This window comes from Alligator mississippiensis, chromosome 1 (genome assembly GCF_030867095.1).
Source record: "Alligator mississippiensis isolate rAllMis1 chromosome 1, rAllMis1, whole genome shotgun sequence".
NCBI classification, from domain to species: domain Eukaryota; kingdom Metazoa; phylum Chordata; order Crocodylia; family Alligatoridae; genus Alligator; species Alligator mississippiensis.
Window position 1 is genome coordinate 642533 of NC_081824.1, and position 12050 is coordinate 654582.

General features: G+C 67.3%; 1 protein-coding gene across 1 annotated transcript in view; it reads right to left on the reverse strand.

The window, feature by feature from the left end:
• The window catches only part of DNMT3A (DNA methyltransferase 3 alpha), a 46449-nt gene that overhangs the window by 17388 nt on the left and 17011 nt on the right, over positions 1 to 12050 (reverse strand). The window contains exons 7-11 of the mRNA XM_059727617.1: positions 3362 to 3574; positions 3108 to 3266; positions 2916 to 3023; positions 1990 to 2146; positions 1473 to 1622 (exon numbers count right to left, since the gene is read on the reverse strand). Coding sequence (XP_059583600.1) covers positions 1473 to 1622; positions 1990 to 2146; positions 2916 to 3023; positions 3108 to 3266; positions 3362 to 3574 — 787 coding nt within the window. The remainder of the gene's footprint in view (positions 1 to 1472; positions 1623 to 1989; positions 2147 to 2915; positions 3024 to 3107; positions 3267 to 3361; positions 3575 to 12050) is intronic.

The following is a 12050-nucleotide window of genomic DNA, read 5'->3' on the forward strand; positions in this document are numbered from 1 at the left end:
GCCAACCCCAGCTGACTGGTTCCCAGTTCTCTCAGGCACAACCCCCTGCATCTGGGAATAAGCTGCTACCCTGGCCCTAACCCCAAAGCCCCAAATCCAGACCATTCGCTGTACCCCAGCCTAGCTGCCATAAGCCAGAAAACCAATAACTGCCTCATGTCTCTGAACCCGTTTTCCGCTCAGGCCAGTAAGCTCATCGAATCTGCAAATGGCTCGTCACCCACAGCCTGTGGAGCAGGCGATATGCTGCACGAGAGCCGCGGCTCCAGACCTTCATCCCCAACCCCAGCTTCCGCCCCGCGGGGCCTGGACTGCTCCTAACCGTCTCAGAGCAGGCAAGCATGCACCCTTGGGGCCTCTCCAGCGACGCTGGCTGCAGCTGCGGTGCTCGAGCTCAGGTGGCTGACCACATCATCACGAATGCCCGCGTGGCCCTCCTTCAGGTGCCCACGGTCTTACGGACATTGGCTATTCTACTGTTGCTGGTTTTCTGGCCCTCACGCTTCCAACATGAGTGTGGCAACACTCACTTCATCGTCATCATCACTACCCTCATGGTGACAAAGTCCTAATATTCAACCTCAACTTCCCTTGCTGCAGCTTGAGCCCATTGCTCCTTGTGCTGCCATCTGCCCCCACTGAGAGCAGCCCAGCTCCATCCTCTTTGCAACCCCCCTGCAGGGAGGTGAAGGCTGCTATTCAATCCCCCTCCGTCTCCTCTTCTCCAGACTCAATCAGCCCATTTCCCTCAGCCTCTCCTCACCAGTCGTGTCCCCCAGCCCACAACCATTTTCACTGCCCTCCACTGGACTGCCTCCAACATGTCCACATCCTTTCTGTAGGGGGGACAATAACTGGACACAGGACTCCAGATGTGGCCTCCCCAGTGCTGAATAGAGGGAAGAACCACTGCCCTCGATCTGCCGGCAACGCTCCTGCCAATGCAGCCCAGGATGCCGGTAGCCTTCTTGGCACCAAGGGCGCACTGCTGGCTCCTGTCCAGCTTCTTGCCATTGTAGCCCCCGGGTCACAGTACAGCACGCTGCCAATATTATCGGGGATACGGCCCCCCGACTAAGACAACAGAAGGCTCTGCCCGGCAGCAGAGGGGACACTCAAGACCCCCTGCCATCCCGGCTCCCTTTGCTGGGGGTTTGGTGGCTGGGCTCAGCACTAGGTCTGCCCCGCTCCAGAGGCAGCGTCTTGTCCAGGATGAGCCTGGAATTGGAAGCCGGACCCTTGCCCCGTGGAGAGAGCACCCCCTCGGGGCCTGGGGAGCATGGACCGGACTTGCTCCAGCTCCTCTTCCCCTGGGAGACCAGGCCAGACTGGGTGGGGGAGCCCGGGACCCTCCCGCAGGCCAGGTTTCCCCGTGTGCCCAATGCCAGCACGTGGCAGGGCCTGGTAACAGCAGCAGCAATGCCCCGGCCCCCGGCACTGTGCCCAGCCGCCCCCCACCACCCGGCAGGTACCTCGGGTGCGCTCATCGATGATCTCCTTGACCTTCGGCTTCTCCGTTGTGTTTCTCCGGGGCTTTTTGGCGGGCGGAGGGGGGGCGTAGGCGGCGGCTTCTGGCTCCACCCACATCTCTGTGTAAACTTCTTTGTAGGGGTTGCGCTCCTCTGCACCGGGGGAAAAGGGGGCCGTGAGCGAGGGCCGCAGGGGGCCTCAGCCTGCCCTCCCCGCCGAGGCCGGGTGCTCCCAGAGACCGATCCCGCTGGGCTTGTCTGCAGCCATGAGGCAGGTTATGGCAGCCCCAGGGGTGCTGGGGGAAGGGACAGGTCTGCTTGGCTGGACTTGCGGTGCGGTGCCAACACCCCTGCGTGCTGCCCCGGGCTGGGCTCGGAGCCTGCAGGGAAGTGGTGCAGAAGCCCAGCCACCCTCTGCGGAGACGCGGGACCCGGGACTGCAGGAACACCCGGGGGAGACATCGAGCCACGCACCAGCCCACGCCACGCCCCGGATCCACCTGCCCCCGCGAGCACGTACCTTCCGGCGGCTCCAGGCCCTTGGGCCCCGATGGCTGGAAGCCCCCCAGAGCCCACTCGATCATCTGCTTGTTCTGGATCTCCACCGCCTTGGACGTGTCCGTCTCGTCGTTCTCGGGGCACGCCGGGAAGATCTTCCCTGCCCGGGTGCTGGCCACCTGCAGGGACCGCTCCAGCTGGTCACCTGTTGTGCCCCAGGCCCGGGCTGCGGCCCTCCGCCTCCCACGTCCCCCTGCCGCCAGGACTCCCTGCACAGCCCGCACGGCCTCTGGCACTGCCCCGAGGTGGGGGAGACGTGCCCCCAGCCCGGGGCAAGGCACGGCTGGGGGGCCTAGGAGTCAGCACAGGGGGCACCACTTCCTCGAGCCCGGAGGCTAGGTGCCAGCTCACTCCCTCAGGAGGCAGATAACAGGCTCAGCTCAGGGTCCCGGAGCCAAGGGGCTGGCAGGGAGCCCCATGGGTAACGTCCAGTTCAAGCCCAGCCCGAGGCAGGATCAGCCCCGTCCCAACCAGCCCAGACCAATCCCGTGTCTGACCTCGGAGCAAACTACGGTCACCCCTGACAGCCCCGGGCATTGCCCCTGCCCTTGGGAAAATGGGGGCCATGGCTGCCAACGTCCTGCTGCTGCAAAGGGGGTTCATATACTCATGAGGCCGTGCCCCCGCTGCGGAGGAAGGCAACCCCCCAGTGCGGATCAGTCTGAGCAGGGGGAAATCCCTTCCTGCCCCAGTGTGGCGTTGGACTGAGCCTGAGCGCGGGGGCAAGACCCTCCAGCCGGGACCCTGCGGGGTTGGTGCAGCAGGAGCACTGGCGCCCGTGGCTCCAGCCCACCCCAAAACAGGCCACGCCCCAGGGACACCAGGTGGGTTGTCCGGGCTCAGGGGCCACGCGTGGCACAGCACAGCAGAGCCCCAGCCCCCGCTCACCTGCAGGACCTCGTAGATGGCTTTGCGGTACATGGGCTGCTTGTTGTAGGTGGCCTGATGGAAGGCGCTGGAGAAGGAGCTGAGGGGCAGGAGCTTCTCCACGCAGACCTGCGGGGACCAGAGCGGGCATGAGATCCGGAGGGTCTGGCCCTGGGGCAGCCCCCGGCCCCGTCTCTCCCGTCCCGCACTTACCACCGAGAACTTGCCGTCTCCGAACCACATGACCCAGCGGGTGCCCTCGGCCGCGCGGCTGCGCCCCGTCATCCACCAGGACACGATGCGCCCGGGCCACCAAGAGAAGCCGCGCAGCTTGCCCCACACCAGCTCGCCGATGCCGAAGCCGCGGCCATCCTGCCGGGCCGCGGGAGAGAGCACAGTCAGGGCTGGGGGGTGGTCTGGAGGGCCATGCCCGGGCTCCCCCACCCCGTCGGCCCCGCGGCACTCACCTCATACTCCGGCTCGTCGTCGGCCGACTTGGACGTGCTCTTGTCCACGGCGTCGGCCACCACTGGCTCAGGCGTGGTGGCCACATTGGGCGAGGCAGGGTCGGTGGGCTGCTGCGAGGCGGGCGGGCTGGCCTCCTCCTCCTTCTGGGGCTCTGCCCGGGGCGTCTCCTCCACCACGTTCATCACGGCGATGACCTTGGCCTTCTTCTCAGCCTGCGGAGAGAAGGAGCCGCCGGGCGTCAGTGCCACCCACCCAGACGCCCCGGGCTCTGCCCCCGGGAGCTGCCCCGACCACGTCATCGGCCCGGCCCTGCCAGGGCTCAGGCTGGAGCAGCCCACCTGTCCGTCCACCCGCCGCTCGCTCTTGCCTCGCTCTGCCCAGCACCAGGGCAGGGCATGGGTGGAGCTGGCACCAGCCTCCGTGGACAGCTAAAGCACTGACACCCTTGGCGGGGAGCCCGGTGGGGACAAGGGGCAGCCCAGAAAGCCACGCAAGAGCCATGCAACCAGGTGCCGAGTGGCTCCATGCTGCACAGGACGTCACACCCACGCCCTGCAGCGGTGGGGCTGGGGCAGCCCCTCACCCGTGCGTGCCCCCAGCTTCAGTCCACCCCCCCTCGTTCCAAAGCTGATTGCATCTCAATGCACCGGGGCACAGGCCGGCTCCCCAGCGCCCAAAAGGCAGCAGCCGTGGCTCCCAGCGCTGGCCTCGGGTGTGCCGTGGGGAGACACGCCGCTGCCCAAGCTGCCCGCGCCCCCAGGGAGCCCTGCAGCAGGGCTGCGGCATGGGCGCTGGCACCGGCTCGTGCCCTGGCGCTCCTTGGAGAGATCTCTCGCCAAACCGGGCTGGTGCCATCGCAAGGGCAGGCCTCTGCTCCCCGAGCCGCACGCTGGCCGGACACCTCCAGCACCCGCTTGCAGCTCCTGGCTGCCAAGCCACCGTCAGCTCCAGGAGCTGCGCCCAGCCTCGTTAAGGTCCCAGCCTTGTTAAGCAGCCCCCCGGAGAAAGGCAAAGCACCCGCCATCCCAGGGCAGGGTCCTCGGCCAGTTCTCCCCCCACTCCCAGGCCTGCCCCCAGACTCAGACGGAGTCGCAGCAGAGGTGGCACGGGCAGGGCAGGGCAGGGCAGGGGCAAGTGCCTGCCCGGCCCCAGGCCTCGGAGGAGACTGGACAGAAGACAGGCGACGGCGCGGTTGCTCCGGCTGGGCTGTGGATGCCCGTCCAGGCGGCCTCTCGCCCCCCCGCGCCAGGCTGGGCTGGGCTGGGACACCCCAGCCGTGCAGCCCGGACGGAGGTGGGGGCCTGCACCCGGCCCCGAGCGCTCGGGCTCTGCAGCCCACGCTCGCCCGGCAGGGAGACCGAGGCGGCGGGGAGGCCCCAGGTCCCAGCGCTCCCGAGCCGGACGCCTGGCACCGGAGCAGGGATGCTGGGACCGGCGCGACTCGTGGCTGAGCCCCACGTTTGCAGGGCTGGAAGCACCGGCCCGGCGTCCCCCCGCAGCGGAAACGCGGGAGCTGGCCCCCGAGCCCCCGCTCGAGGCGCGGCCCCGGCCGTGCAGGCCCGGCCCCGCACCAACTCTGCTCCGGGGTCGGAAGTTCGTGCAGCTGCCCCGGCCCGCCCGGCTCGGCCCCGCGGGGCTCAGCTCCACGCACCGCCTCTGGGCTCCCCCGCCCGGCCCGGCCCGGCCCGGCCCGGCCCCTTTCCCGGCGGCGCGGGGCTCCGAGCACCAACTCTGCCCTGCCCGGCGCCGGGCTCCCCGCGCGCGCTCCGACCTGGCCGGGCCCCGCACGGCACTGCGCGGCGCGGCGCTCCCGGCCCGGGGCAGCGCGGGCCCGGCCGAGCGGTTCTTTGTCTGGGAACTCCGCGCACGTGACCGCGGCGGGGCCGCTGGTTGGCTGCGCCCGCGCGGAGCGGAGCGGTGCGGAGCGGTGCGGGGTGCGAGCGGGGCTGCCCCGGCCCGGCCCGGCCCGGCCCCGCAAGTGCGTGCGTGCGTGCATACTTGTGCGTGTGTGCGGTAGAGCCCGTCCCGCCTACCCCCGCGTGCGGGAACACTCCACGCAGCCCGCCCGCCGGGGGTCACCCACTCGTGCGTGCGGGCGTGTTAGAGACCATGCGGGGACCCCCCCCGCCCCGCGCGTGCCGGAGCCCGTCCAGCCTCTCCTCTGTGCGCGCGTGCAAGCGCGTGTGCGGACGCGTGCCGGTTACCTGTGCCGCGCCGTGCCGCCGTCCTGCCCCCGCGACGCGGCGCGGCCGGCTGGGAGCTGCGGGCGGTCGTGCCAGGCTGCCCCGGGCACTCCCCGCGCCCCGCCGCGCTTTGCTCCACCCCCCGCCCCGGCCCCGGCCCAGGAGACAGGGGGGCAAGCGCTGCCTTTTGTCTGCCGGCTCCTGCGGGACATTGACCCCGCGAGGCGCCGCTTTGTGTTGCAGAGCGCGGGGACAAAAGCCGGGAAGGCCCCGGGCCCTGGAAATGAGCCTGTGTTTAGGGGAAACAAAGGTCTCCCGCTCCAGGCAGCCAGCGCGCCCCTGCACCTGGCTCTCGCCGCCGGGGCAGCACGGGCCTGGCTGGCAACGAGCCCCCCTCGCGCGCACACACACACAGCCCCGTCCCGGGCCCACTCTGGCACGGGTGCAATCACGCGACTGGCAGCAACACCGGGGGAGCCAGTTGCACCAGGACACACACCTGGTGCACACTGCTGTCGAGCGTGGGGGGCAGGAGCCACACCGGCAGGCGATGGTGCCCTCGGCTCGGCAAAGACACCAGTAACGGGGTGATCAGAGACAATAAAGGCACCTCAGGGGGTCACATCCAGTCCAACCCCTGCTCAAGCAGGACCAGCCAACTACAGCATCCCTGACAAGGCTTGTCTACCCGGGTCTTCAACACGTCCAAGGATGGAGACTGCACCACCTCTCTGGGGAGCCGGGTCCAGTGCTGCACCGCTCTCCTTCTGAGAAAGTTTTTCCTAATATCCAACCTCAACTTCCCTCGCTGCAGCTGGAGCCCATTGCTCCTTCTGTCATTTGCCCCCACTGAGAACAGCCCGGCTCCGTCCTCTGTGCAGCCCCCCTGCAGGGAGGTGAAGGCTGCTATTCAATCCCCCTCCGTCTTCTCCTCTGCAGACAGTTCCCCCAGCCTCTCCTCTCCAGTCCTGTCCCCCAGCCCCACAATCATTTCTGTTGCCCTCCGCTGGACTCTCTCCAATGTGTCCACATCCTTTCTGTCATGGGGGCCCACAGCTGGACACAGGACTCCAGATGTGGCCTCCCCAGTGCTGGATAGAGGGGAAGGATCACTGCCCTCCATCTGCTACCAATGCAGCCCAGGTTGCCGGTCGCCTTCTTGGCACAAGGGCGCACTGCTGGCTCCTGTTCAGCGTCTTGTCCCCTGTGCCCCCGGGTCACAGTACAGCACGCTGCCAATACTACCAGGGACGCGACCCCTGCAACTAAAACAGAAGGCAACTCTCGGCCAGGCTTAGCACGCCCAACATAACCAGGCGCAGCTGCTTCATGAAGCCTTGGGGCAACCCAGGCATCAGCGACTCAAGTGAAGGAACTCATTGATAGGAGACGCGCGACTGTGCGAAGGTGGGAGCGGTGCCGGGGGACACGTGAACACCACAAAATGTGGGATGAGACAGTCTCACCTCAAGCCACCCAACACCCTGTCCACCCAGGTACAAGCTCCCCCGCAACACGTGGACTAAACGACACAGGACTCGCTCTGGAGAGACCGACATGTGTGCGTGGCAACGCACCACAGATGGCCAACCACCTCCTCGCGCGTGCAACATACCCGTACACCCAGGAGGACCTGGCACATGTGAACGACAGAGCAGTTGTGCGGCTCCGGTGCATTAATGATGCGTAGGGTGGGGATGAAGTGAAGGAGAAAAGAAGTCTTGGCCACGCTATGGCAGGAGGAGGACTGGCCGGTCACCCACGCTGGTGATGAACCAGGGATGGGGAAATTTGGCCAAGGCTGGTTCGAAAGGAGCCGGGAGCTTCGACTGCTCTGCCCAGCTCCCCACCGCGGTGCACTCCCAGGGGCACGGAGGTGCCTGGGGCCGGGTGGAAGGAGCAGGGCAGAGCGGGGAGCTGGCAGGAGCCGGCGAGCTGGATGAGAGCGGGGACGCCTGGCTCCCTGCCTCCTGCGCTCCTCCCCCAGGCACCAAACGGGCCGCTCCGCAGGCAGCGGGACACCCCGGTCCGGTCATGCACGTGCAGCACAGCCGGGGGAGCTCGCCCAGGCACGATCAGCCCTGTCCAACCCCCCCCCCAGACACGTCCTGGCCTGACCTGTTCCTGGCCCCGCGCAGACACGGCCTGTTGCCCAGGGACACCCGGAGCCCCGGCCCAGCTGCTGCCAGGGGTTACGTGCACCCCAAGAGGGCCCTGGAGGAGCAAACCCCCCATGACCCTCATGCCAGGTCGGCCCACCCTGGCCACGTGGCTCAGCCAGCAAGGGGGGGCTCACCCCATCTGGCACCAGCACCGAACCCCAAACTGCAGCCAAGCATGACCAGCAGCCCCTGGCCCCAGGGACCTGTGCCCCAGGAGGGTGGAAGCCGCTGGCGAGACGTAGCCCTGGCACCACAACACGGACCCAGCCTGCAAGGCCAGCTGGGGCAAGGGCACATGGTGGGGACCCCCCAAGAGGTCTGGAGATTGGGGTCACCCCGGGCCTAGGAGGGAGCAGAGGGGGAGGCTGCTGGCAGGCCCAGGGTGAACGAACCCAATGCCACCCGCCAGACCAGGGCATCGTGTGCTCCCAGGTATTTGGGTCCCTGTGCGGTCTGCAATCCCATCTGTAACAGCCCCAACCCCCCTGAGGCTGCAGCCCATCCTCCCGGACCCCTTTACGCAGCTCCATTTGGACACTTCCAATCCCGGCTGCAGAGGTAACCCTCAAGGCACCGAGTGTGAGCCTGCGGCACAAGGTCTGCTTGAGCCTGCAGGCAGTGCAAAAATGGTGTCCAGCCACGAAAGCCCCTGTATCAGTCCCCAGGCTCTGACCTGCGTGTCTGCAAGCAGGACGAGGCACACGGGCTAATGAGGGAAGAGCAGAATCACCCGAGGTCGGACTGCCCCGTGCCGCTGCAGGCTGACTGTGCCGGCCATGCAGGATCCTGCTCCCGCCACAGACCGGTGTGGTCAGAACAACAGCCCACGCTTGCTCTGGCCACGCCAGGAGCCAGGATTTGCCCCAGACCTTGTCCACTGCATTAGCAGGTGGCTCTTAAAATTCAATTGAAAAACCGACCCAGCAAAGCAGGCCTTGGGGGATGGTTCCTGCCAGAGACCTCGACCAGCCCTGCCTGCCCTGGAGTGACGACAGCCACAGGGACGTGAGGACGAGGGCGGCACCTGTGTAGCGGAGGGATCAAGCTGAGAGAGAGAAAGGGGAGCAGGACCTCGTGGCAGGTCCCCGTGGCTGCCGGAGATGCCTGGAACTGACGGCGCATGATTCCCACTGCGGGGCGTTGGAGCACCCAGATCTGGGAGGGCGGCTCCAGGGACTCTGCTACCGATACCCTCTGCGTCCCTGGGGAAGTCACTTTGCCTCCTGTTGCTGACGAGGAGGTCCCCAGACAGACAGAGGGGAAGGGGCAGGGGTGGAGGAGGCTGCGGGGTTGTGGCGGGAGCGGGTTTCCTCACTGCGCGATACCCTGGAAGCCTAAACAGGGCCAGCTGCATTTCTGCCCCAACACCTGCGGGGGCTGTGGGGTGATGAGGGAGCCCGCCCGGCCCTGCCCCTGCCCCTGCCCCTGCCGGTTGCCCGGAGCCCCCAGCCCTGCCCCAGGTGAAGCCAGGCATGGGGTCTGCACTTGAGAGACCCCGTGTCCCTGCTGCAGAGGAAGGCAAAAGCTCCCAGTCTGGACCTGTCTGACCAGGGGCGAACTCCCTTCCTGCCCCAGTGCAGCATTGGTCTGAGTCTGAAGAGCAAGACCCGCCAGCCAGGACCCTCAGCGCACGGAGCTGCCCGCGCTGGCAGCATGTGGGGGTGTTTGAGACGTTGAGTTGCAGGGTCCCGGCGCCACAGATCTTGGCTGTGCCTCTGTGACAAGCAGTGCCGGTTTGACCCCAGGTATATTTTTAACCGGACATAGGCAAGTGGGTGCAAAGCCCTGCCCGGGCCTGGCACTGATTCAGAGCCCAGGCACGCAGCTGACTCCCTCGGGGCTCTTACACGACCAGCCGAAGCCGTCTGCGTTGGAGATGAAGAATCAGCGCAGCCTCCGGAGGCTACGAGTGCTCCGTCTACCCCGATGCGCCGCACGGACGGTCCCTGGGACATGGCCGCTGCGCCCTGCACCGGGGGGCAAGGGGCACAGGCGCCAGCAACAGTGATAGGGAGCCCGGCTGCACCCCAGCCCCGGCCTGAGCAAAGGGACCTTGCTCTGCTCCACCTCTGCCCCAGGCCGGGTGCTTAGGAGACAGGGAGGTGTAAGCGTCGCCTTTTGTCTGCCTGGCTCCTCCGGGACATTGACCCTGTGAGGAGCTGCTTTGTGTTGCAGAGCACAGGGACAAAAGCCTGGAAGGGTCCCCGGCCCCTGGAAATGAGCCTGTGTTTAGGGGAAAACAATAGGCTCCTGCAGACCTGGGGCTGGGGGTCAGGCAGGGTTCAGGCAGGGGCCAGAGCCATGCTGGGAGCAGGGCACAGGGGTGTCGGGGTCGCCTGGTTGCCCTTGCTGCCGTCCCGAACCCAGGAGCGAGCACAAGGTTCAGGGGTCCCCACGTCTCACCTCTCCCAAGCACCAGACTGGCCTCTCGGCAAGACCCCCGGCCTGCCCCAGGGCCAGGCAGGACGAGGGCACGGCCAACCTCCCGCGCCTAGAGCCAAGAAGCGGGTGAAGGCTCTGCAGGCCCCAGCCGCAAAGAAAGCCCTGGAAACAGCCCCGAGTGCACGCGCAGCCCCCACTGCCCGGGACCCGCTGCGGCACGATGCTCCCCGCACGGGGACACAGACCGACGTGACGCGCTCCCGTCTGCAGGGGAACGCAGGGGACCCGGCCCGGTGGGCTCCAGCTCACCGAGGACAGCACCTGGATCCCATGTGCTGCAAGCCCCCTCCACCGCGGGAGAACACGCATGGCAAAGGTACGCCGGACTCCATGCTACCCGGCAAACGCCAGCACAAGGGCCGTGCTGGACCCTCCGGAGGGCCCGGGACAGCAGGATCGGCCCCGTTGGTCCCAGCAGGAGCGCTGGCACAGCCCAGTCCCCATCCCCAGCCTGGGCTGCAGCCAGCACCCTGTGGTCCATGAGCTACAAGCACTGGGACACACTGGGAGGGAAATGCATGGCCCGGGATGGCTGGCCTCCGCCCTGCGGCAAACCCAGGACATCTCAGCCAAGCAGAGCATCAAAGGGGAGCCTGCCCAGGGAACGGAGAGAGCAGAGAGGGGGTAGTAGCGGCCACATGCAGCTGGACACGAGCTTTCCCTGGGATGACAAACCTGCCTGGCAAGTCCACACCGGCACAAGGCCAACACCGTGGTCTGGTGCAGAAGCGCCGAGATCGGGGGAGGCTTTGGGCAGCCAGCAACAGGGCGGAAGCACAGGGAGCCCCAGACCCTCTGCCCACCGCTCCTTCCCTTCTGCCTGCACGAGCCAGCAGGATGCGGCCGAGGCAGCCGGGTGGCGGGAGGGACCGCTCAGGAGACGGGGTGTCCGAAGGGGGCGGCTGCATTGCACCGCTACCGAACAAGCATTGCCAAGGGAGGGGGGACAGAGCCAGTGGCTGCCCAGGCTCCAGCTCGGCGAGCAGGCAGGGGCTGGGAGGACATGGGAAGACGGCAGTCACCAGTTGCTTCCACCCTGACACCAGGAGTCTGGGAAGGACAGAAAACTCTCGCTATGTGGAGGCAATTAATTGGCAATGGCCTAGAGGGGCCCTGGCGCTGCTGGCACGGCCCGTTCCCTGGTCAGTCCTCAGTCGGAGAGCCGCGGGGCGGGCTGGGAGCTGTGGGATCACATCCAGTCCCCATCCCCAGCCTGGCTCAGCCCCGTCCAAATCCCCCAAACAAACCCCATGTCTGACCTTGGAGCCACGTGGCAGTCACCCCTGACACAGCCCCAGGCATCGCCTCCACCCACCCCCGGGATGCAGGGGGGCCGCGGCCGCCAACTTTGTGCTGCTGGTGGGGGGTCATGGACGCTCCAGAGAGCCCAGGCCGCGGCCGTGCCCCCGCTGCAGAGGAAGGCAAACCCCCCCCCCCCCCCCCCCCCAGTGCAGACCAGTCTGAGCAGGGGGGAAATCCCTTCCTGCCCCAGTACAGCGCGGGGCTGAGCCTGAGCGCGGGGGCAAGACCCTCCACCAGGACCCCACGGGGTCGGTGCCAGCACTCAAACTCTCTGAGCACCACAGGTAAACCCGCCAGCCCCAGCAGGGCTTGCACGGGAGTCACTGGCCAGCTTGTCCCTGGATGAGCCCGTGGCTGGAGGGGTCTCAGGGGCCACGGGCAGAGCGAGCTGGACAGCTGGCTCTGTCCAGACAACATGCATTTTAACACAAGCCCGTGCAAACCTCCCGTGGCAGCCAGGACAGAGCGCCCGAGGGGGCACCAGCAGCTCTGCTCCATGTCTCGGGGGGTTTTAAGCCTCCCCCAGAGGCGCTGGGTGCAGCCCAGGCTGGGGCTGGGCCAATGCTCCTGCTGGCACCAACCCACAGGATCCTGGTGGA